Here is a 21201-nt window from a genome sequence, read left to right on the forward strand (position 1 = left end):
ATATAGAAACGTGGGGCAGACTTAAACTGTCATTCTGGGGTAGAATAGCCACAATTAAAATGTCGGTACTTCCAAGAATACTATTTTATTTTCAAAACATCCCGGTGATCAAAGGCACAAAAATATTCAAAACCTGGCACAGGGAGATTTCCAAATTTATCTGGCAGGGAAGGAAGCCGAGAATAAAATTTAAACTATTAACGGATATTAAAGAAAGAGGAGGCTTCGCCCTGCCAGACTTGAAATTATATTTTGAGGCATCATGCCTGTGCTGGGTCAAAACATGGATAAAACTAGAAGAGGCGGAAGTGCTAGACCTAGAAGGCCACGATAATCGATTCGGGTGGCACGCATACTTGTGGCATGAGAGGAAGAAAGTGCACAAAGAATTTGGAAATCACATCTTCAGGGGCCCTCTAATGGAAGTGTGGGAAAGGTACAGAGATGTTTTGGAACCTAAAACACCACAATGGCTGTCACCACTAGAAGCTATGGCGGTTAAAAAGAGCGATAGGAGAGCCAAATGGGTAACTTACGAACAACTATTAATGAAGGAGGAAGGAAAGTGGAAAATGAGGCCGTACGACCAGGTTAAGTCCCAAGTGTATGACTGGCTGCATTACCATCAGATAAACGGAATGTTTAGGAAAGATGTTAAAGATAAAGGTTATGCTGACAAGAGTTCTAGATTTCAAACCGAGATTTTGGAAAATAATACAAAAACTCTGTCCAAAATGTATAAACAATTATTGGATTGGAACCTAGTTGACGAGGAAGTTAAGGCAGTAATGATACATTGGGCTAGAGATCTGGGTCGCAATATCTATTTCGAAGAGTGGGAAAAACTCTGGAACCAACACCTTAAATTCACGGCCTGTGTGTTATTAAAAGAGAACCTAATGAAAATGTTCTATCGCTGGTATCTGACCCCTGCAAAACTAGCAAGAATGTACGGATCTAGCAATAAATGTTGGAAGTGCAGGGAAAAGGAGGGAACTTTCTACCATATGTGGTGGGAATGCCAAAAGGTTAAAGGGTTTTGGGAGAGTATATATAATGAAATGAAGAAAATGTTAAAATATACCTTTGTTAAAAGACCGGAGGCGTTCCTGCTGGGTCTGGTGGGAAGGGAGATCAAGAAGAAAGATCATAAGCTATTCCAATATGCAACAACAGCAGCAAGGGTCTTAATAGCCAAAAATTGGAAATTAGAGGGTATACCGTCATTGGAGGATTGGAGATCGAAATTATTAGAATATGCGGAGATGGACAGGTTGACAGGAAAAATCAGATACATAAAGGATCAGAGGTTTGTCAAAGACTGGGAAAGTTTCACAAAATATCTGGAAAATCTAATTGATGATCAGATAACTCTGGTGGGTTTCAAAGATGCTCTGTAAGAGGTAAAGGGTAATGTCCAAAAGGAAATGTACAAATGGAAATGACTTATGGCATTACAAACAAAGAAACGCAGAAATAATGTTTATTAGTAGTATGGACGATTCGTGGTAAGACTGAAGGAAGTCATCTTCTTATAGAATATGTAGAGAATTGTTATGTTTGTTTGTATTTTGATTTTGTAAACCAATAAAAATTATGCACAAAAAAAAAAAACAAAAGTCTGAGAGTCAGTAGCATAGATATTGCAAAGGTGTGGTGATCTTTAATGGAAGGAGAAAACAGTGGTTACCCAGACCTCTTTGCTGGTTGTGAAGGGGCCTCCATGACAGTTTAAGCTTCAGGGCCCCCAAAATGTAGGTCAGCTACTAGTTGAGTGCAACAAACAGTTCCAGGTGTAACTAGGGTTGCTGGTTGTTGAGTGTTTTCTAGTTTTGCCAAAAGTTGTTGAGCTATTTTTATGGAAAATTGGCAAAAAACAGCACTGCCAACATGGATTGCTATTTTCCTGGACATTTTTACGATTTCTGTTAGAGACAGTATGGCAGTGATGATCAAACTTGGCCTTCCAGCTGTTTTGGGACTACAATTCCCATCATCCCTGACTGGTCCTGTTAGCTAGGGATGGTGGAAGTTGTAGTCCCAAAAAACCTGGAGGGCCAAGTTTGGCCATTACTGCAGTATGGCAACCCTACGTGTAACAAGGAGAAAGCTCATGGCAACTGATGAACTCTAGGAAATGTGGTGGTGGGGAAGCTGGACCAGAATGGTGCCAGGGGTGATGGAGACCTTGTATAAACAGAATGGAAGAGCTCTGAGAAGGAACGTGATTTGATTCATCGTCATCACCAGCATTTTGGTTCCAATAGTCCTTGCCTCCTCCTAGCGGTTCACAGTGCACTAAAGCCATACAGATAATTAGGTAATGTAAAATAACTAAACCAGAGAAACTGAGGAGAGTGGGGCAATCTAAACACCAATATCCTGATTAAACATAGTTGAAAGCCGGATGAAATACATGCGTGTATTTCCTTCCTAAAGACAATGGATGGAACTAGTTTAGCACCCTTTGGGGAAGCACTTCTGCAGCCGAGTTGCTGCTACAGACAAGGCTCTGTCTCAGATTCCCACCCATGGAAACACTAGGAATATAGGAAGTTGCCTTGAGTTTGGCTTCCGATGCTGTGGTTAAAACCTTAAAATATATTCATCCTTCAATCTGTTGTACAGCACTGGGGACCATTCAAGAAGGGTCCATATCAGTGGCAGAGTTTGATCAGTGGGAATACCTCTTGCTGAGACCCTAGAGAACTACTGCCAGTCAAAACAGAATAAGTGGACACATGGTCTGTTGTTGTAGATAGCAGCTTCCTAGGTTACTCACTGATGCTTTCCCCTTTATCATGGGGCGAGGAACCTGTGACCATCCAGTTGTTGTTGGACTACAACTCCCAGCATTCCCTGATCATTGGCTATGTTGGCTGGGGCAGATGGGAGTTGGAGTCCAGTTCCCCATCTCTGCTTTACTACGCAGAGTTGTGTATTGGAGTCATCTCTATAGAAAATAGCACTTTTCCTCTGTTGATGTCCTTGTTCTTTCTCAGCTCCCTAAGTGGTACGGGGAGGGGATGAGAAAGGGTCGGGTTTTGGATGCTGGTTTGTAAATGCTGCCTGTGGAAAACTGATTCTGCCCCCCTCTTTTTTTTTTCTTTTCCCGCTGGAGTGGAGGGGACTTCTCAGAGGTTGTCTTGGGTTGCCATGGCAGCAGCCTCATTCGGTGTGAATATGGCAAAGATGGAAAAGGCAAATTTAGATCCCTTTTAAAAAAAATCCTTGCGGTATTAAAATTCCTTGCTGTGCTTTCATAAGGATGGCCTGCCAAATACTCTCCCCATCTTGCTATAGTTTGTTATGTATACACACCCAGCAACCATGTTTCCACAACCCACCTTCCATTAAAAACACAAAAATTAAAAAGTATGGTTATTAAGGCCTGCCTCTGGTCCCATCTGCACTATATGTTTAAATAGTCCAAATGTTGGGTGTAAAATATTGTGGAGCAGGTATTTTAAGGAGGTCAGTATGTGAAGGGGATGAAGGGGTGTGTGACAGTGAGTGAGTGAGTGACACACACACACACACACACACACACACACACACAGAATTTTTCCAAAAGGAGATAAATATAAAATGATAAAGGGACGCGGGTGGTGCTGTGGGTTAAACCACAGAGCCTAGGACTTGCCGATCAGAAGGTCAGCGGTTCGAATCCCTGTGACGGGGTGAGCTCCCGTTGCTTGGTCCCTGCTCCTGGCAACCTAGCAGTTCAAAAGCACATCAAAGTGCAAGTAGATAAATAGGTACCGCTCCGACGGGAAGGTAAACGGCATTTCCGTGCACTGCTTTGGTTCGCCAGAAGTGGCTTAGTCATGCTGGCCACATGACCCAGAAGCTGTATGCCGGCTCCCACGGCCAATAAAGCGAAATGAGCGCCGCAACCCGAGAGTTGGCCACGACTGGACCTAATGGTCAGGGGTCCCTTTACCTTTACCTTTATGATATGATAAGTTGCCAAGGGGGAGAATACAATACCACCAATACTTTAAAGCAGTTCCATACCATTTTAAACCTCCATGGTTTCCCCCAAAGAATCCTGGGAACTGTAGTTTGTAAAGGGTGCTGAGAGATGTTCCCCTCGCAAAGGAAGAATTCAAAGAGTTATCTGGGAAGAGGGATTGGGTTGTTAAACTATAGTTCTGTGAGGGGAATAGGGCTCCCCTAACAACTCTCACTACCCTTCACAAGGGACACGGGTGGCGCTGTGGGTAAAACCTCAGCGCCTAGGACTTGCCGATCGCATGGTCGGCGGTTCGAATCCCCGTGGCGGGGTGCGCTCCAGTCGTTCCGTCCCAGCGCCTGCCAACCTAGCAGTTCGAAAGCACCCCTGGGTACAAGTAGATAAATAGGGACCGCTTACTAGCGGGAAGGTAAATGGTGTTCCGTGTGCTGCGCTGGCTCGCCAGATGCAGCTTGTCACGCTGGCCACGTGACCCGGAAGTGTCTTCGGACAGCGCTGGCCCCCGGCCTCTTAAGTGAGATGGGCGCACAACCCTAGAGTCGGACACGACTGGCCCGTATGGGCAGGGGTACCTTTACCTTTACTTACCCTTCACAAACTACAGCTTCCAGAATCCTTTGGAAAGAGGAGAAGCCAGGACTGTTGCAACACTGCTTTAAGTGTAAACTGCAGATCTGTGAAAAATGGGCTGGGGTTTCATTTATAAGTTTTCTTACCTGCCCTTCTCCCTGAAGTCCCAGAGAGGGTTACAACGATGTAGTTATAAAAACAAAACTCTTTCAATTCTACAAATTTAATAAATAAAAACAAGTAGAAGCATTCCAGAACAGTGTAAATTGAGCAAAAGAGGTGGGTCCCACAAAACAAAGTACCTTAACTGTCAAAAGCCAGCAGAAGTTATGTAACAAAAGATCCTAGTGGTAATGAGTTCCACAGTTTAGGGGCCGCCACAGAGGAATCTCTCTCCTGGCCTTTCCCAGCACTTCTGAGCATGGTGGAAAGACCAAGACAACTCCTTCTGCAGATCTTAACACTCCTGTTTAGAGTTATATTTGTTTCACATACATTATCTTGTTCCAATGGCTCTGTAAGGCACTTCATTGGGTTGTCTCCAAGTATGTCCTAGTCAGGGTAGACCTATGGAACGTAATGGACCTAACGTGGGCATGTTTATTAACTTCAGTGGGTCTACTCTGGATAGGACTAGCATTAGAAACAACCTAGAATTATTATCTCCATATTGAAGAGGGAGGATCTGAAAGAGAGAGATAGGGAGGGAGGGAGGGAGGGAGGGAGGGAGAAATTTGCCAAAGTTCAACTATAAGTCCCAGCCCAACACTGAATTAGGTACAGTTAAGTCTCTCAATGAATCAAATTTTGCAGAATAGTAAAAGTGGTGGAGCGAATAGTGGAAAATAAGAGCTATAATGCAAATTGCATAATTTCTACAGCTTGCAGAATTAATGTCACAGAATTTGGATTGCCTGGGCATTTAAAACAACAACAACAACGACATTGTATGGAATACTTACCACACTGATAAAACACCTGTTTAGGCATTGGGCCCACTTTAATATTAGAGTACCAATAGATCCTTGGAAATATTGGCAATAGATTTTTCCTTGTTTAATTAGAATCATTTATTCATGCTGAGAGAGCACATTTTACAATATATTGATTTTTCATTTTATCTTTCTAATTTTGGTTGTCGTGGGGAAAGACTACCTTAATTTCTCTTTTTCTGGTGTGAATCCCCCCCTCCAACTTGTAATATCACTACTTCTACAGGGTAATTATGAGCTGAGCTCAGTTGCAGAAGTTGCAGTGCGGAGATAATTATTCACAGTAAATTCTTCCTCTCTCTTTTTTTCTCCCCCTCTCAGAAACCTCTCTGGTAACCGGCTGACTACGCTGTCATGGCTACTCTTCAAGACATTGAGACTTACCGAGCTGTAAGTTTTTACTTGGGACGTGTTTTCTGCAAATGCAAATGGGAGGGGGAAGGCCAAAGGAAGTGTCAGTTAAGGGCCCTTTTCAGGATGCAAATGGGAGGGGAAGAGGCAGTTAGGAGATCTTTTAAGGATTCAAACAGGATGGAAACATTGGACGAAGGTGTAGTTAAGGGTCACTTTTAAGCAGAAATGCATATTAATGATACAGACATGGCTGATGCAGGAAAATGGTGATCCTGTGTTAACCCTCCTCTTCTGGAGGTAAAAAAAATTGGGACACAGGTGGCACTGTGGTCTAAACCACCAAGCCTCTTGGGTTTGCTGATCGGAAGGTTGGCGGTTCAAATCCCCACGACAGGGTGGAGTTCCCATTGCTCTGTCCCAGCTTCTGCCAACCTAGCAGTTCGAAAGCACACCAGTGCAAGTAGATAAATAGGTACTGCTGTGGCGGGAAGGTAAATGGTGTTTTCGTGCACTCTGGCACTTGTCATGGTGTCCCATTGCACCAGAAACAGTTTAGCTGTGCTGGCCACATGACCCGGAAAGCTGTTTGTGGCCAGCACAGCTACCTTGGCCTGAAAAGTGAGATGAGCTCCGCACCCCGTAGTCAAATTTGACTGGACCTAACTGTCCAGGGGTCCCTTACCTCTTCTGGGATGTGTTGTGAAACCTGCCTGGTCTCAAAAAAAGGGGGCAGGGGAATCACAGGGCTGGACTACCCAGGAGGCAAGGTAAGGTGACCATTTCAGGTGGCAGATCCCTATATGGATCTTCATTCCCCATCTTGTTCCTTATGTAGATCTTTCCTTTCCCCTTTTTCCCTGGCTGGAAGAGGGAGGGAATGCCATTTTCTGATTTCCTTCAGGTACCAAAATGTCTTGGGCTGGTCCTGGGCAAGGGAGGAAGAGAAGTTTGCATTGTTGCATTGGAGCAAATCCCCCATGAGAAAAGGTTACAAAGTTTGGAGCTGTAGAGCTTGGGTCAGGGAGACCTACAAGTCAAGGGATGATATGGCAAAGGTATACAAAAGTATACATCATATGGAGACTGTGGACAGGGAGAAATGTTTTTCTCCTTCTCTCATAATACTAGAATCAGGCACCATCCAATGAAGCTGAATGGCGGGTGGTTCTGAACAAACAAAAGAAAATACATTTTCACACAGCACATAAAGAAACTATGGAATTTGCTCTTGCGAGATGTTGTCATGACCGGCATGTTGGACAATTTTAAAAGGAGGTTACACAAATTCATGGGGGATATGGCTATCCACGCCTACTAGCCACCTCCCCTGTCAAAAACAAGATGCCTCTGAATGGCAGTTGCTGGGAATCACAACTGGGGAGAATGCTGTGAAGCTCAGGACCTAATTTCTGACTTCCCGTGGGCATCTCATTGGCCACTATGAGAACAGAATGCTGGACTAGATGGGGCATTGGCTTGATCCAGAAGACTCTCCTTATGTTCTTTGGCACATCTTAGCTGTAGTTTTTAGGCAGACCAGAAGAAGCAATGGCTTTTTGACCTCCCTCCTCTGCAACAACTGAAGCACTTTTCCGACTACTCCATGTGAGATAGGCTAGCATCTCCCTTGGGGCCTAGCAGGTCTGCAGCTTCCTGAATTATAAATAAAGCATTCAGCGCCATATGAGAAGAATAAGTGGACATGAAATCAATGGAGTGGTGCCCTGGTGACCTGTTTTGTTGAGTTTTAGAAATAGTTCTGTGTCAGAAATAAAAGCATATACGTTATGTAGGATTCATCCCAGAGGATCATGGGAATATCTCATTCATCCTCACCTGTGATCAATAGAGCTGTAAGTGAGAAGTGACTTATGGAAGAATAAAGACCAGTCCCTCAAGTGGGACTCAGTGTGTTATCACCAGTGTAAACTCAGCATAGTTGCTCCCCCCCACCGTCAAGTCATTACATGAATAAAAGACTGATAGTCATATTGCAGAAATAAAGCAAAGCCCATGCTTGAAGGAGACGTCTGGCTAAAATGCTGAATTTGGAATTGATTCTCTGTGCTAATGGCAACTCAAACGTTGTCATGCCCTGGCTTTAGATAATAGCTCGATTCAATTCAGTTCATGTTCAAAGGTGAATTTACATAATTTGTAGTTTCCTAAACAATGCATGAACTGAAACTCAGCCGTTCTTTGAAATTTTCACTTTTCTGAATTTTGCATTGCAGTTTTCTGCCCAAGTAATCTGCCCTAAAATGCATGTATTAAATTGTTGTAGAAATATAGCATACATAAATGCATTATATTAGAGAAATGTGTTTCGGAAAAATGTGCATACTAGGAGAAATTGCATATAATATATATTAGGAGACATTCACATTAAGCTGATGACAAATTTTCATGAGCAGCTTTTTAAAAATTGCAATCTGATGTTGGAGAACTGAATTTAAGATTGGGAAAGTGCAAAAACTCAGAGAAACCATGAACGGTGTATTAGCCCATCCCTAGTGGGAGCCCCTATCTCCTGGTAGAGCACTCTTCTTTATATTCATAGCATCTGAGATTTAATTCTCCATTGAAATGATCCGAGATAGGTGAACTGCAATAAAGAGAGACCATGGAGTGCTGTTGATCCTTAATGTGGACAAGACTGGACTAGATTGACCAAACATCCGACTCTGTATCAGGACCAAGCTACATTTGATGCTTATCATGTAGTTTGCCCTTGTGTGCAAGACTTTTCTTCCCAAATTATCAGTATAAAGGTAAAGGTAAAGGTACCCCTGCCCGTACGGGCCAGTCTTGACAGACTCTGGGGTTGTGCGCCCATCTCACTCAAGAGGCCAGGGGCCAGCGCTGTCCGGAGACACTTCCGGGTCACGTGGCCAGCGTGACATCGCTGCTCTGGCGAGCCAGAGCCGCACACGGAAATGCCGTTTACCTTCCCGCTGGTAAGCGGTCCCTATTTATCTACTTGCACCCAGGGGTGCTTTCGAACTGCTAGGTTGGCAGGCGCTGGGACCGAGCAACGGGAGCGCACCCCGCCGCAGGGATTCGAACCGCCGACCTTTCGATCGGCAAGTCCTAGGCACTGAGGCTTTAACCCACAGCGCCACCTGCGTCCCGCAAAATTATCAGTATAGATCCCCCTTTTAAGGTTCAGGAGCCTGATGTGGGTCTTGGGGGAGCTTTAACCCTTTAAGAGTACAAGAAGATCCTTGCCGGATCAGACCAAAGCTCTATTTAGTCCCGTATTTTGTTCTCACAGATTCCTACGGGGAGCCCGCAAGCAGGACATGAGCGCAACAGCAGTCTTTCCACTTATGTTCTCCATCAAGTGTTATTCAGAGGCATGATCAGAGGCAAATTCAGAGGCATGCCTTTCTCTTTTCCCTTCCACCCGGCATACCTATGGGGAATCTTGTAGGAACAAGACATTAGGCTGGCAACACTTTCAACCTGAACGTACAAATTAAAAAATGCCGTCTGAATGCACTTGCCCTTTCCAGGAATAAGTATTGCTAAATAAGTCTCTAGAGGAGGAAACTTCCAGCTCATCTGGCTATAGCTCTGCAATGGCTCTTAAACAGATGGCTGGAACGGAGGGAAATTAACTTTACAAGGGTGCTAAGAATAGAAGAAAATTACCTCCTCCAACTTGGAAATCCTATCTAAGATGTAACTTGGTTGTAGATAACTCCACATGGCTTGGGTCGGTCTGACATCAGTGCTGTGAGCCTAGGGAAGAGCAAATCAGTCTATTATTGGTCCATGACACTTCGTTTCAAATAAATTTGCTTCAAAAAAAACATACAAACCCCACATGAAAAATCACATTTAAGCATGTATTCATATATTTCTAAATTCAACCACATTTCAAAATGTATCTATCCTCAAAATACACTTTTTAAAAAATACATTGTTTAAAAAGTATTTGGATATATTGGATTGATTCATTGTGGTGCTAAGTTTAACCTTTAGAAGACATCTGAAGGCGGCCCTGTATAGGGAAGCTTTTTAATGTGTAATGTTTTATATATGTTGGAAGCTACCCAGAATGGCTTGGGCTACCCAGTTAGGTGGGCGGGATACAAAGAATGAAATAATAATAATAATAATAATAATAATAATAATAATAATAATAATTACTATTAGGTTAAAGTCGGTTACTTGTTGTGCTTGTGGAAGTTTGCTGCAGAAGGGAAAACACAAGTACAGTGGAACCTCAGAAGCTGAATGCCTTTGAACTTGAACGTTTCGGCTCCTGAAAGATTGTTCCATTTTTTGAATGATTTTCAGAAGCCAAATGTCCAGCATGGCTTCCACGGCTTCCGATTGGCTTCAGGACGCTCCTGCAGCTAGTCTTGGTTTTGGAGCTTTTCTGGGAGTTGAACAGACTCCCGGAAGAGATTAAATTCGAAAACCAAGGTACGACTGCACATTACCAACCATTGTTGTGTAATGGATTGCACAACAAGAATCAGAGGTTGCACAACAAGCATCCATTAGTTACATTGGATTCCTTTGTGGTGCAGCCTTTAAACTCTGCCATCCACTAATGCAGGGGCTCTCGCAGTAGCAGACAAAAAATGCTGGAGGTGGCCCATTTAAGCTGCCAAGAATTGTGTTTTCAACATTTGAAGAAGTACAAAATCCAGTGTGGGTAGCTATTTTCTGATCCATGCATTAGTCAGAGAGGTTAGGGTTAGATTGGTTCACATGGGAATGTGCAAACGTCAGATTTCTCAAGCATCCCTAGGTGGGCTATAGATTTTCCTCTCTCCTGTCATTCTCTTGCAGCTGGCCTGTGGCATTTTCATCTTGTCTGCTCCTCCTTTGTGATGCTCCTTGCTGAGCCTACCACTGGGGGCAGACAGACGTGCTGAAAAGTCAACACTGGTCATCAGGGAGAAATGTAAAATGTTATTGCTTTGCACCCTGCTTTGCAAAGCTCATTGGAAAAGCAGCTTTTCCTACAAGGCAAGGGGGGAAACTGCAGAGAAGTCTATTTCCTACCAATGCTGGCTCTACTTGGAGCAGTCCCACTGTCATTATTAACTTATGGCAGGCATGGCCAAACTTGGCCCTCCAGATGTTTTGGGTCTACAGTTCCCATCATCCCAGACCACTGGTCCTGTTAGCTAGGGATGAATGGGAGTTGTAGTCCCAAAACATCTGGAGGGCCAAGTTTGGCCATGCCTGACTTAAGGGATGCCCAAGCCCTGCAGCGCCCTCTAGAGGATGCTAAAGGAACAGAGAGGGTTCAACAGACCCAACCATTGACAATTCAATGGTCCCAACCTCTTATGTTTTTGAGCTACTTTCAACTTATATGTTGGTGTGGTAACTTGCTTGATTGTCTGCCATGGTCACCAAAATCAAAAGTAATGACACTTTAGTTCCTGAAGATTTTGTAAGTTTATGTTTAAAGCACAACATACCTGCTCACACACAACATTTTTCCTGCACGGAAGGAAAATTTGTGTTATGTTGGAAGAATTATGTTTTTAGCTTGCTGTGAGGTGCATACCCTAAGCAGGCGTATTGCCTTCCTCAACATGTGTACTTGTGGGGAAAGATAAACCCCTGGCCTGAAAAGACATTAACTTCAGGTAATCATGCTTATTAACTTCAGTGGGTCCACTCTGATTAAAACTAGCACTGGATGCAACCCAATGTCATAAGGGCCCATAACTGATCATTGAGAAAGCCAGTGTGGTGTAGTGGTTAAGAGCGATAGACTTGTAATCTGGTGAACCGAGTTTGCGTCTCCGCTCCTCCACATGCAGCTGCTGGGTGACCTTGTGCTAGTCACACTTCTCTGAAGTCTCTCAGCCCCACTCACCTCACAGAGTGTTTGTTGTGGGGGAGGAAGGGAAAGGAGAATGTTAGCCGCTTTGAGACTCCTTTGGGTAGTGATAAAGCGGGATATCAAGTCCAAACTCTTCTCTTCTTCAAACTCTTTTCCCTTGCCGCTTTCCCTAATGTAATGGGACCTATGGAGGGTTTCTTCTCCAGCTCTTGCTTGAATGCAGACCAGAATTTCCCAATTGTGTGCATGTATGTATGTTTCTTTCTAGCTACAGAAGTGTCTGGCATTGTGACTGACAGATGTGTGTCTAGAATGGAGCTGCATCTGGAAGGAACTGTGTCCATTTCCAGTGCATTAGCACCCACTCCTTTTTCATGCTGCCTTACATTGTTGTGGGATGAGAGGTGACTGACTGACTAGGGCTGAGATGCTTGATCAGCTGTGCCCCATACTCCTTGCTCTGAGACATTTTTAGCAAGGAGTTGCTGCCTTCTGGTATTTGCTCAAGGAGTGCTGCCCAAAGGAAAGCAAACCTTTTTGTGTGTGGGGGGGGGGGGAGAGACTTTGGAAGTGATGAAGAGCCAACTTCTAGAAGCTCTGCTGAATTGTTTAGATGCTTTGCTGTCATACTGAGATCTGTTGTATGTGAGAGGTGTCATTGATCATGCACACATTATATTCTCCGGAGAGAGTATGGGGGCGAATGGACACAGAAGTTGCCATCTGGCAATCCTGCTTGAGAGGAACATAGAGAAGTGCCTTATGCTGAGTCAGAACCATTTGCCCCTCCATCTTGGTATTCTCTAGACTTACTGACAGCAGTTCCCCAAGGTTTCACACATGGGACATCTCCAGCTCTTAACTGGAGATGCTGGGGATTCAGCCTAGGACCTCTTGTATGCAAAGCAGAAGATGTAATACTCAGCTAGGACTCACAGCTTGAAGGGGTCCTCCAGGCAATATGCAACCACCCCATCTGGATAGCTCAGTTGGTTAGAGCACGGTGCTGATAATGTCAAGGTTGCAGGTTCAATCCCCATACGGGACAGCTGCATATACCTGCATAATAGGGGTTGGACTTAGATGATCCCTGGGGTTCTTTCTGACTCTACACTTCTATGAAGATGGGAGAATCGAGCCCGTCTGGCATGCTATGAATGTTGTAGACAGCACTACAAGTGCAGGGAAGCCAGCCACTGTATTTTCTTTCAAAAGAAAGCTAACGCCAGCCAAGTCCCTTAAGTGGCAGAGCGCCTGTGTGCTGGTGGCATGTGGCATGCCCAGTAAAATGCTGGGAGTTAATTTGCACAAAAGCTCCCCTGGGTACTGTGATTAGGACACATTACATCACCGACACGGCTGGGGCAGGCCATTGGAAAAGTCCACCCCGAGGCACACCGCTCTTATATTATTCATGGGGGAGAGTCATGCATTAAGAATGATCTGGGAAGCCTGCATTTTTATTACTTACAGTTCTGCCCCCTGAAGTGCTGCAATGGCAGCTCTCCTTGGCGGACAAATTTCAGGGAAATGTCTTGACACCGGTTTGGATTCCTCATCTGTCCCAGAGTGCTTTAACACAGATCCTCCAAGTGTCCCCATTTTTTGGGACAGTCCCAGATTTTACAGAAGCCATCCTGGTTTCTGATTTGATCCTGAAATGTCCCACTTTTCCTTAGGGCATCCCGATTTTCATCAGAGAAATGTTGGAGAGTACGGTAAAAAGGTAAAGGACCCCTGACAGTTAAGTGCAGTCGTAGATGACTCTTGGATTGCGGCGCTCATCTCACTTTACAGGCCAGCATGACTGAGTTGCTTCTGGCGAAACGAGATCAGCGCACGGAAACGCTGTTTACCTTCCCTCTGGAGTGGTACCTATTTATCTACTTGCACTTTCACGTGCTTTCAAACTGATAGGTTGGCAGGAGCTGGGACTGAGCAACAGGAGCTCACCCCGTCGCGGGGATTCGAACTGCCGACCTTCTGATCGGCAAGCCCCAGAGGCTCAGTGGTTTAGACCACAGTGCCACCCGCGTCTCATGGAGGGTATGGTAGAACGTTCCTATTTTCATCGGAAAAATGTTGGAGGGTATGGAATTATGCAACCCTCCCGAGTCATCTGAAGGCAGCCTGTATAGGGAAGTTTTTTAAAAAAATGTTTAACATTTTATTATGTTTTTATATATGTTGGAAGCTTCCCAGAGTGGCTGAAGCAACCCAGTCAGATGGGTGGGGGTATAAATAGTAAATAATAATAATAATAATAATAATAATATCCCTATTTTCATTGGAGAAATGTCAGAGGGTATGATAACAGTCAATCCCTCTCCCCAGGGAACTCTGGGAATTGTAGATCTGCAAGGGGAATTGGGGTCTCCTAACAACTCCCAGTACCTTTAACAAACTACAGCTCCCAGAATTCTTTGGGAGAAGCCATGACTGTTGAAAGTGGTGTTGCAAATGTGGCCTAAGTCTCCATCTTGACGCCCTCTTAAATTCTGCCCTATTTCTTATCATCCCTCAGTGGTCTAAGCATTCCGTAATATTCCCTTGAGGGTTCTCTCGGTCTCATGGTTTTGTAGGGGAGCTTGCAGAGCGTTGGAATAGTGGTTGGGGAGCTTATAGTGCAGAGAGAGACAGGGAAAAGAAATCAATAATAATAATATAATTTCAGTACATAAAATACATGTAAGTATTTTAAGTGGAGTACATTAAAAAGCAGATTCCCCATCTGCGCTGCACAGCTGGGTCAATGGGGGTCTAAGTCTACAAAAGCTAGCTTCTATGTTCAATTAAAATGCATGTTGCCTCAGGTCCCTGAGCAGTAGGAGCTCTGAGTCAATGTGTTAAGGCAAAGTCTTATGGATTGAGCCTTGACTTTATGGGCATGGAGGGGAGAGGACAGATAAAATGGAAACTCTGTGCAGTGAATAGTGGAAGGAAGGTGCACATCTCTGAAGGAAGGCAATGACATCTAAATTTAACATGACATTGAGAACCCTGATTCCTCCTTCCCCTCTGTTATCCCCGTAATGCAGCCAGGAAGGGCTGCAAACTTTGACTAGTTTAAACCAGTAGATGAGTCAACTAAATTTTCGTTGATTAACCTGTGGAGCTGTGACTTAAGGATGCCCTTTGCTAGTTTCTTTCTCACTTTGGCATTGGAATTTATTTTGGTTCTCATATGAGAGGTGATTTCTGTTTTATTCAGTCAACAACAACAACAACAACAACAACAACAACAACAATAATAATAATAATAATAATACCCCGCCCATCTGGCTGGGTTTCCCCAGCCACTCTAGGCAGCTTGCAACAAAAGATTAAAAATACATTAAAACATCAGTCATTAAAAAATTCCCTAAACCAGGGCTGCCTTCAGATGTCTTCTAAACATCAAATAGTTGTTTATTTCCTTGACATCTGGTGGGAGGGCACTCCACAGGGCAGACACCACTACCGAGAAGGCCCTCTACTTGGTTCCCTGTAACTTCGCTTCTCGCAGTGTGGGAACCGCCAGAAGGCCCTTGGAACTGGACCTCAGTGTCTGGGTTGAACGATGGGGGTGGAGACGCTTCAGGTATACTGCAAATGATCTTTTACTTAGAATTATAGAATTGTAGAGTTGGAAGGGAAACCGACAGTCATCTCATCTGATCCCCTGCACTATCTGCAAGAGGTCTGCATAATTATACAACTGGTGCCCTAATTGGCCATCGTATGTGGCTAGGGTACCACCAGAGGATACTTGCAAAACTAGCAAAACAGTGTACATGTTTAGCACTCATTTCCATGTTATTTGATTTTATATATATATATATATATATGCTTTCGTAGATTTTCACGGGTACAGGAATGCAGGTTTTGGTGTCCTCGGGTGTCTTCCCGTGTAAAAGTTGGGGTGTCTAGGCGACGTTTCGACGAGGTCTCACTCGTCATCTTCAGGCTGGTGCTTTCGGCTTCTTGTTACTGGAACTGTTCCAGTAACAAGAAGCCGAAAGCACCAGCCTGAAGATGACGAGTGAGACCTCGTCGAAACGTCGCCTAGACACCCCAACTTTTACACGGGAAGACACCCGAGGACACCAAAACCTGCATATATATATATATATATATATATATATATATATATATATATATATTAAAAGGGCCTCAGTCCAGTATATCTGAAGGAGCATCTCCACCCCTATCGTTCTACCCAGACACTGAGGTCCAGCACCGAGGGCCTTTTGGTGGTTCCCTCGCTGCGACAAGCCAAGTTACCAGGATCCAGGCAAAGGGTCTTCTCAGTAGTGGAACGCCCTCCCACCAGATGTCAAAGAGAACAACAACTACCAGACTTTTAGAAGACATCTGAAGGCAGCCCTGTTTAGGGAAGCTTTTAATGTTTGATGTATTACAGTATTTTAATATTTTTTGGGAAGCTGCCCAGAGTGGCTGGGGAAGCCCAGTCAGATGGGCGGGGTATAAATAATAATAATATGAATTATTATTGTTGTTGTTATTATTATTATTATTATTATTATTATTGGGGCAGTACACCAACATACAGCTAGTTCTTTCCTGTCATTTTTATGGGGGGAATCATGCGGAAGCAGAATCACACAGCTCTGGAAAGGGCAGGGAAGTAGCAATGATGTTCATTGTGGTGTCAAACCATACCTATTAGCATGAACGTCATTTCCATGGCACGGCTGTATATTGCTAAAAAAAAAAGGCCACAGTTCCATACCACAACAGACTCTGCAGTATGAAAGGAACATTAGAAAACGCGGTAGAAGCTTTAGCGTTATAATCAGGAAAATGAATGCAATATTCCCCACAAATGCAACCTTTGTCCAGGAGCCACTTGAAGCTGAAGCTGGCCCTGTATCAATAATTTTCCTGCACCTAGCCACATTTCTTTCTTCTCTTTAGTCTCCTGGCTGTTTGGTTCCCAGCTTCCCAGCAGTCTCTAACCCAGGCCGACCTTCTGAGGCCAGCTCCGCTGCAATGATTCCATGTAACCTTTACCTCCTCTCCACCTTTTCTCTCTCACAGTCTCCCCTTCTCTTTCTGTGTAGGAGGTTAGAGCGAAACATGTTCAACTGCAGCTGCGACATCCGCTGGATCCAGCTGTGGCAGGAGAAAGGCGAAGCCAATTTGCAGAACCAGAACTTGAACTGCATGAATACAGAAAACAAAAACATAGCCGTGCACAAGATGAATGTCAATCAGTGTGGTAAGGAAAGAAAAAAACAACACCCCAAACACCACCCACTTAATTAGGCATCTGTGCTAGATTATGATTATTCCTTCTATTTTTGAGGTCCAATCTCTGGGTGCTGTTCTTGGTTTTTTGTGAGTGAAAACAGCACCAGGAAGATCCATGCACAAAAGCGAGGCACCAGCAGACTTGGGGAATCCCATCTTTTTGCAAAAGTAGAGAAAGAAAGAAAGAAAAAATCTGTAGCAGGGGAATCCTCAGAGGCTTAAATCAATTCAGTGAGGACTGAGTGAATTCAGTCAGCTAGGAATGCTGGCTGGCAATTGGATGGAGGAGGAAGTGGATGGGAAATGGCAGTAGTGGTATGAAGTCGATGGAAACCTGATCAGTTGCATCCCACCCTGTAACAATTTGTTGCAGGTTCCACTGGGGGTGGTGATTGTTGTTATGCATTGCTATGGTTCAACATGCATGGAGATTTACAAAAGCATAAAAAACAGGTCCCGATCCAAATACCTCGGGTTACATACGCTTCAGGTTACATACGCTTCAGGTTACAGACTCTTCTAACCCAAAAATAGTACCTCGGGTTAAGAACTTTGCTTCAGGATGAGAACAGAAATTGTGCTCCGGCAGCGCGGCAGCAGCAGGAGGCCCTATTAGCTAAAGTGGTGCTTCAGGTTAAGAACAGTTTTAGGTTAAGAACAGACCTCCGGAATGAATTAAGTACTTAACCCAAGGTACCACTGTATATTATAATCCGTTAAAAAAACCCTTTCTCTTTGCATGAAGCCGATTTATAGGGATGGACAGAGAAGTTCATTTCTGATTTGTATCACTTTCTCCCGGGCTCACCATAAATCTGCATTAATTTGGGAAGATCCACTCAAAAATGTGAATGTAAATTTAATTCAGATTTTCTCCCATTTCTCAATTTATTAGCTTGGAATTGTAAAAGCGTATTGTTGGTTCCTTGTTACTGAGCCAAGAAAGGGGATTTAAACACTTGAGAAGGGCAAAAGTGGACTGAAAGTTTAATTTTCAGTCTGCACATCAGTCTAGGACAGGCTTCCCCAACTTGGGGCCCTCCAGATGTTTTTCCATTGATTCCTACCCATCACAAAGCTGTGGTGGAGTAGACAATGCAGGTGTGCTGATGGGCATTGTAGTCCAAAACACCCAGAGGGCACCAGGTTGGGGAAAGCTGGTCTAGGAAGTGTTGTAGAAAGGAGAGTGCTCTTCTGATTGGGTCCTGCTTGCAGAGTTCCCCGCAGGCATTTGATTGGCACTGTGAGGACAGGATGAGACTTTGGTCTGATGCAGCAGGCTGTTCTTATGTTCCAGTCAGTTTCTATTGGAATGCACAAAGTCTGAATTCCTCCAGCACCACAGATGCATACTGTCCACCTCAACACACACACACAAGCTGTTGCCTTCTCTTATTTACATAACCCTTCGAGTTTTGAGAGGCTGTTTTTTGTTTCCCCCTTATCGCCGTGATCATCAGGTTTCCCCTTAAACTTATTACCTTTGTTTCCCGGTGGAGTCTCTTGAGCTGTGAACAGCTGTAGCTTCTCAACCCCGTCCAGTGCTTCCCACAATTCCTTGTGGGTTTGCTGCTGCTTTGTTTGGAGGAGATATAAAGAGATGGAGTAATCAGCAATGATGCTCCTCTACCTACTCTGTGTGCCTCCTGGGTGGGAGTCCCTTGGGCAACAAAACACTGCAATCCATTGGTCAAGGAGGGGAAATATGTGGTCTTCCATCAGCCCCAGGCAACGTGGCCAGCAGCCAGGAGTGATGGGAGTTGTAGTCTAAGGTCATTTACAGAGTCACAGGCATGGGGAATGATTCTGAAATGTTCCCCATGCACTTTTCTCTCCAGACTTTGAAATTCTGAACACCCTGGTCTTGTTTACAAATTAAGGCTGTTTGTGGTAGTTGCTGCCCTGATATCAGTAGTGAGACTCCTGCAACATGTGGGTGATTAATGTACACAGAACAATAATTATACATACTTTATCAACCTTCTGAGAAAAATACAAAACATTAAACAAAGCCACAAAGACTTGCGAACTACCCCGCCTAAAATAAACTTATAATGTCTGGTTTCAATAAATATTTCAAATGCTTAACTCAGTGTTTTAGATAAGTTCATGAAGATACCAACAAAGGGTGAGTTCGGTGATATTCACAATACCGAGAGATGCTAGTAGAATTGTAGATAGATGTTAATAAAGTTGTAGACAATGAAGTTGTAGATGGCAGGGTGCTGGCGTTTTGCACATGTTTCACCCTGTATTTTTCTCAGAAGGTTGATAAAGCATGTATAATTATTGTTCTGAGTATATTAATTGCCAACGTGTTGCATGAGTCACACAATCAGCAGCACAGGTTGCATTTTTCTAGCCCTGATATCAGTGGCTACTAGTCATTCTGGCTGTGTTCTACCTCCACTGTCAGTGGCAATGTGCTTTGAATGACAGTTGCTGGAAACCTCAGGAAAGGGAGAGTCCCATTTCGCCCAGGTCCTACCTCCAGGCTTCCCACAGGCATCTGATTGGCCACTGTGTGAACAGGATGCTGGACTGGTTGGGATACTGGCTTGTTCCAGCAGGCCCTTCTCATATGTCCCCAAAGCTTCAGGCAGAGCCGGACAATAAACAATCTTACTTTGCCACTGCTTGCAATTCCTTTGTTTTCTTCTTATCTTCCCTTTCCCTCTAGGCTATGGACGCAGCAGGCGCACGAATTAATAATAAAACATTTTTTTTTGGGGGGGTGCGGTCTTGCATTGCAAGGAGATGGGCTAGATGACCCTTCCAGTTGTACGATTCTATTACCTGATTGCATGCCTGAACGCATTACAATTCTCAATGCAAAATAAACAACCACTTTATTTATTAAATTTGTTAGTTGCTTTATCTTGCCCAGGGCAACCCAAAGTGACTTGAAATCAACCAAAAAGACAGACCACCCTCTCCCCCACCTGCGTATAGATATATTAAAGCCAAGAGGAAAAGGAAAATACATTAAAAACATCCCACCCACTTCTAAGAGGCCACAGATAGTTAAAAGTCAAAGGCCTAGCTATAGAGGAAAGTTTTTGCCTAGTGCCTAAGGATATATAATGATGAGATATATAATGGGAGAGTATTCCACAATCTTCATGCAATCCTACATGTAATAGTCTAAAGAATGTTTTAGTAACAGAAGAATGTAGGAAACTGCCTTTGTTGTCAGGATCTTCTCCCTTTTCTTCCTGTGCCCTCCCCATAATAGTCAGCATTCTGTGGCCATTGAGCAGGCTCTGTCCTCATGGGACTGTTTTTGCCATACAGACAAATCTAATTGGCTGTGTGGTGTCATCCTTCCTGTTGTACATTCCCTGCTTTACTGGGGACATCATGGAAGAAGATGAAGCCCCAATGTCCAGAAATAGTGCAAAAGTAGCAGACATGAGGTGGGAACAATTGCTGCCACTTGCTGCCAATAGTAGCAGAAAAGAGTTATTTTGGAGTTCTGGGTGGGGAATGAGTTGCTTGCTTGCCCAAAACCTACCTTTCACCTTGGAAATGTTGGTGCATGGAAGCAATACACTACCTGTAAGCAGTCCCTGGCTTGTTGAACCTGATTTTCCTGATTTCCTGGGTCTGCATCAAAACTGGAGTTCCCAGGAAGGTCCTGGATAATGGGCTGGCTTGGTGAAGCTGTGTCAAGTTTGTTTTGTGTAGAAACGTAGGAAGCTGCCTTGTACTGAGTGAGAGCATTGGTCCATCTATCTCAGTTTTGTCTGCACTGACTGGCAGTTGGCTCTCCAGGCCTGCAGGCTGGGTTCTCTCACAGAGATGCCAGGGATCAAACCTGGGGCCTTCTGCGTGCAAATCAGATGCTCTGCCACTGCGCTATGGCCCTTCCCCAGTGTGTTATGGCCCGGCGCCACGGAATATGTATAGCAGAACTTGATAAATAGCTCTATCTTCTGCCTGGCTTGCTTCAGAAGGCCTTTAGGGCTTTTCAGTTCAACTCGTTTGCACCGAGGTCAAATGTACTGTATCTAAACCTGACAAGAGCATTTTGCACGTTCCTCTTTAAAATCAGCGATATAAGAAATTTTGCAACTTTCCTTCACAGCTTCTACTACTGCCTCTCTGCCAGCGAGTCAATGGCAGAAGCGGGATTGAAGGTTAGATGCTTGCTTATTTGTAACTGCCTCTGTTGTGTCTCTGAAAGAGCCACTGCTCTGGTCGGGGCACCTCTCAGCATAGAAGCACACCCAAAACAA

General features: G+C 44.2%; 1 protein-coding gene across 3 annotated transcripts in view; it reads left to right on the forward strand.

The window, feature by feature from the left end:
• Nucleotides 1-21201, forward strand: part of NTRK3 (neurotrophic receptor tyrosine kinase 3) — a 414011-nt gene that overhangs the window by 157623 nt on the left and 235187 nt on the right. For all 3 annotated transcript variants that reach the window (XM_083712570.1, XM_083712569.1, XM_083712571.1), the window contains exons 4-5: nt 5860-5928; nt 16774-16931. In XM_083712570.1, the coding sequence (XP_083568696.1) occupies nt 5860-5928; nt 16774-16931 (227 nt within the window). The remainder of the gene's footprint in view (nt 1-5859; nt 5929-16773; nt 16932-21201) is intronic.

This window comes from Podarcis gaigeae (genome assembly GCF_964106915.1).
Source record: "Podarcis gaigeae genome assembly, chromosome: 14".
Classification (NCBI taxonomy): Eukaryota; Metazoa; Chordata; class Lepidosauria; order Squamata; family Lacertidae; genus Podarcis; species Podarcis gaigeae.